This window comes from Geospiza fortis, unplaced genomic scaffold, assembly GCF_000277835.1.
Source record: "Geospiza fortis unplaced genomic scaffold, GeoFor_1.0 scaffold61, whole genome shotgun sequence".
Lineage (NCBI taxonomy): Eukaryota > Metazoa > Chordata > Aves > Passeriformes > Thraupidae > Geospiza > Geospiza fortis.
Window position 1 is genome coordinate 1,876,085 of NW_005054430.1, and position 3,610 is coordinate 1,879,694.

The 3,610-nt window shown below is 58.6% G+C and overlaps 1 protein-coding gene across 1 annotated transcript in view; it reads left to right on the top strand.

Moving 5' to 3' along the window:
* The first annotated feature begins 3,454 nt into the window (after positions 1-3,454).
* Positions 3,455-3,610, top strand: part of LOC106631950 (SH3 and multiple ankyrin repeat domains protein 3-like) — a 136,628-nt gene continuing 136,472 nt past the window's right edge. The window contains 1 exon segment of the mRNA XM_031061906.1: positions 3,455-3,502. Coding sequence (XP_030917766.1) covers positions 3,455-3,502 — 48 coding nt within the window.

The window sequence follows — 3,610 nt, forward strand, 5'->3', positions numbered from 1 at the left end:
CGGCAGGAATTGGCCCGGGATCACCTGGGATTCGGGCTGGAGATCACCCGGGCCGATCCCGGGGGCTGCTCGGACCCTAAATCCCGGGACAAACCCACCGGCTGCACCCCTAAATCCCGGGATAAACCCATCCGGCTGTACCCCTAAATCCCGGGATAAACCCATCCAGCCTCTCCCCTAAATCCCGGGACAAACCCATCCGGCTGTACCCCTAAATCCCGGGATAAACCCATCCAGCCTCTCCCCTAAATCCCGGGACAAACCCATCCGGCTGTACCCCTAAATCCCGGGATAAACCCATCCGGCTGCACCCCTAAATCCCGGGATAAACCCATCCAGCTGTACCCCTAAATCCCGGGTTAAACCCATCCGGCTGTACCCCTAAATCCCGGGACAACTTCATCCAGCTGCACCCCTAAATCCTGGGATAAACCCATCCAGCCGGGATAAACCCATCCAGATGCACCCGCGCCCCTAAATCCCAGGATAACCCTATCCAACTGCACCCCTAAATCCTGACACACACCCATCGGGCCAGGATAAACCCATCCAGATGCTTCTGTACCCCTAAATCCCGGGATAACCCCATCCAGCTGCACCCCTAAATCCCAGGATAACGTTATCCAGCTGTCCCTTAAATCTCAGGATAACCCCATCCCGCTGTACCCCTCAATCCCGGGATAACCCCATCCAACCGCACCCCTAAATCCTGCACGAGCAGGGTTTTGGATATTGCCGAGGATTTTGAACATCCCACAATTTCTCTGTGTGCCTGTGCTGATTTCTTGTGTTTCCAGAGGTGTTTTGGGGCGGATTTTTTTAACTTTTGGGGTGTTTTATTTTAATTTCTGCATTCACTGGGCAGTGCTGAGAAAAATTTTTCCCTCTTTTCCCATCTTGCTATCCACGGCTAAAATCCCCTAGGCCAACCATTCCCAGTCCTCCCAGGAGGGATTTTTGGTGGATTCTCTCCCGCATTTCCAGGTTTTCCTTGCCCAGGGAAGCCTGGAACGGGAGTTTGGCGGCGGCCAGAATTCCCAAATCCTTTTGGGAAGAGCCGCTTTCCCTCCCAGCAGTTCCCTGGGCTGGGAGGTTGTTCCTGCCCGGGTGCGGGGCTTGGAATTCCCCGAACTTCCCGAGGTTCCAGCTCCGGCGCCCGCTCTAGGTGGCAGCAAATCCATGGCCGGGCGGGTCCCTCCTCCCCGTTTTGGGGCGCAATCCCGGGATTACGGAAACCCTGAGAGGATCAGAATCCAACTCCTGGCCCTGCGCGGACACCCTGAAATCCCACCCGGAGCTCTGGGAATGCCACCATTCCCTGGGGAGCCGGGGGAAAATGCTCTCCTTAAAATCCAGCCCGGGATCCAGGGGAGCGGCTGGGTGGGGACAGCTCGGGATTTAGGGGTTATCCCGGCTGGATGGGGTTATCCCGGGATTTAGGGGCGCAGCTGGATGGGGACATCCCGGGATTTAGGGGTGCAGGTGGATGAGGTTGTCCCGGGATTTAGGGGTGCAAGGTGGATGGAGTTATGCAGTTGGAAGGGTTATCCTAGGATTTCGGGGTTATCCCAGGATTTATGGGTGTAGCTGGTGGATGGGGTTATCCCGGGATTTAGGGGCGCAGCTGGATGGGGACATCCCGGGATTTAGGGGTGCAGGTGGATGAGGTTGTCCCGGGATTTAGGGGTGCAAGGTGGATGGAGTTATGCAGTTGGAAGGGTTATCCTAGGATTTCGGGGTTATCCCAGGATTTATGGGTGTAGCTGGGTGGGGTTATCCCGGCTGGATGGGATTATCCTGGGATTTAGGGGTGCGGCTGGATGGGGTTATCCTGGAATTTAGGGGTGCAGCTGGATGGGGTTATCCTGGGATTTAGGGGTGCAGCTGGATGGGGTTATCCCAGCTGGATGGGGTTAACCCGGGATTTAGGGGTGCAGGTGGATGGGTTTATCCCGGGATTTAAGGGAGAGGCTGGATGGGGTTTTCCTGGCATTCCCGGCATTCAGGGCAGTGTGGAGCTGGCTGTGAAGGGACACGGGCTCTGTCCCCGTGTGTGTCACCTGCTGAGAGCCACAGGCGTGGGGACAGCCTGGCCAGCCCTGCACAGGTCAGTGGCAACCTGAGCTGGGCCTGCTTGAGTCTTCTCTGGGTCCTGACCAAATTCTGCCCCAAACCCTGTCCCAAACCCTGCCTGGATCTTTCCTGGATCCTGCCTGGATCCTGACCAAATCCTGTCCCAGACCCTGCCTGGATCTTTCCTGGATCCTGCTCAGATCCCTCAGATCCTGCCTAGACCCTTCCCAGGGCCTGCTCAGATCCTGCCTGGATTTTTCCCAAAACCTGCCTGGATCTCCCTGGGCTCTGCCTGGACCGTTCCCAAATCCTCCCCAGACCTTTCCCAGGCCCTGCCTGGATTTTTCCCAAATCCTGCCTGGATCCTTCCTTGCCCTTCCCCAGCTGGCTCCCCAGGGAAAACCTGGAATTCTCCTGAGCAGGAGCTGGGAACTCGGGATACGGGAAGGGGGATTTTCTTGGGAGCTGCCAGCCCTGTCTGTGTGCCCAGGCAAGGTCCAGGAGGGATCAGAGGGATCCCAATCCCATTCCTGATCCCACTTCTGGTCTCATTCCTGATCCCATTCCTCATCCCAGTCCTCATTTCCTGATCCCACTCCAATTCCATTCCCCATCCCATTCCCGTTCCTGATCCCACTCCCATGCAGGATCTGGCCCCATTCCCACCAGTAGGATTTGTTCCCAGTAGGATTTGTTCCCAGTGCCCCGGGGCCCCTCGGAGACCTCCTGGGATGTGGGGCACAGGGCAGCCTGCAGGGAACGGCGCCTCCTCGGCCCTCCTGGAGGAAATCCGGGCCATTTCCCCTCCCCGAGGTAAAAAACCCCAAAAAATCCCAATGAAATCTCCAGATCCGAACCAGGCCAAAGGACAAACCCGGGCGCTGCTCCTGAGCCGGGGGTGACAACGGTGACACAGAGGAGGAGGAGGAGGAAGGGACACAGAGCCCTGGGAATGCTGGAGCTGTCCTGGGGTGGATGTGTCCCCTCTGTCCCTGAGCTCTGGGACAGGGGACAGCGCCGGTGACAAAAGTGGGGACAATTGTTGGGCAGGGCTGTGGCAGGAGGGAGGCTGGCACTTGGGGACACTGCCCTGTGTGGCTTTGTCACACGCCTGAGCTCCTGCACACTGGGGGACAGGGACACACGTGGGGACAGGGGAGGGGGACACAGAGAGGGGACAGGGACACACATGGGGACAGGAGAGGGGGACACAGAGAGGGGACAGGGACACACATGGGGACAGGAGAGGGGGACACAGAGAGGGGACAGGGACACACATGGGGGAAGGGGATGGGGACACAGAGAGGGGACAGGGACACACATGGGGCCATGGTGCAGGGCATGGGGACACAGTGGAGGGGAGAGGGACATGCATGGCGACATGGGGCGTGACAGGGACACGTGGGGGGAACAGGAAAAGGAAAAGGAGGTGAGGGGACACATGAGAGGGCAGGGGACAGCTGGAGGGGCACACCAGGGCTTGGGGACATCGGAGAGGACAGGAAAAGGGGGGATGGGGACAGCCGGGGGGAAACAG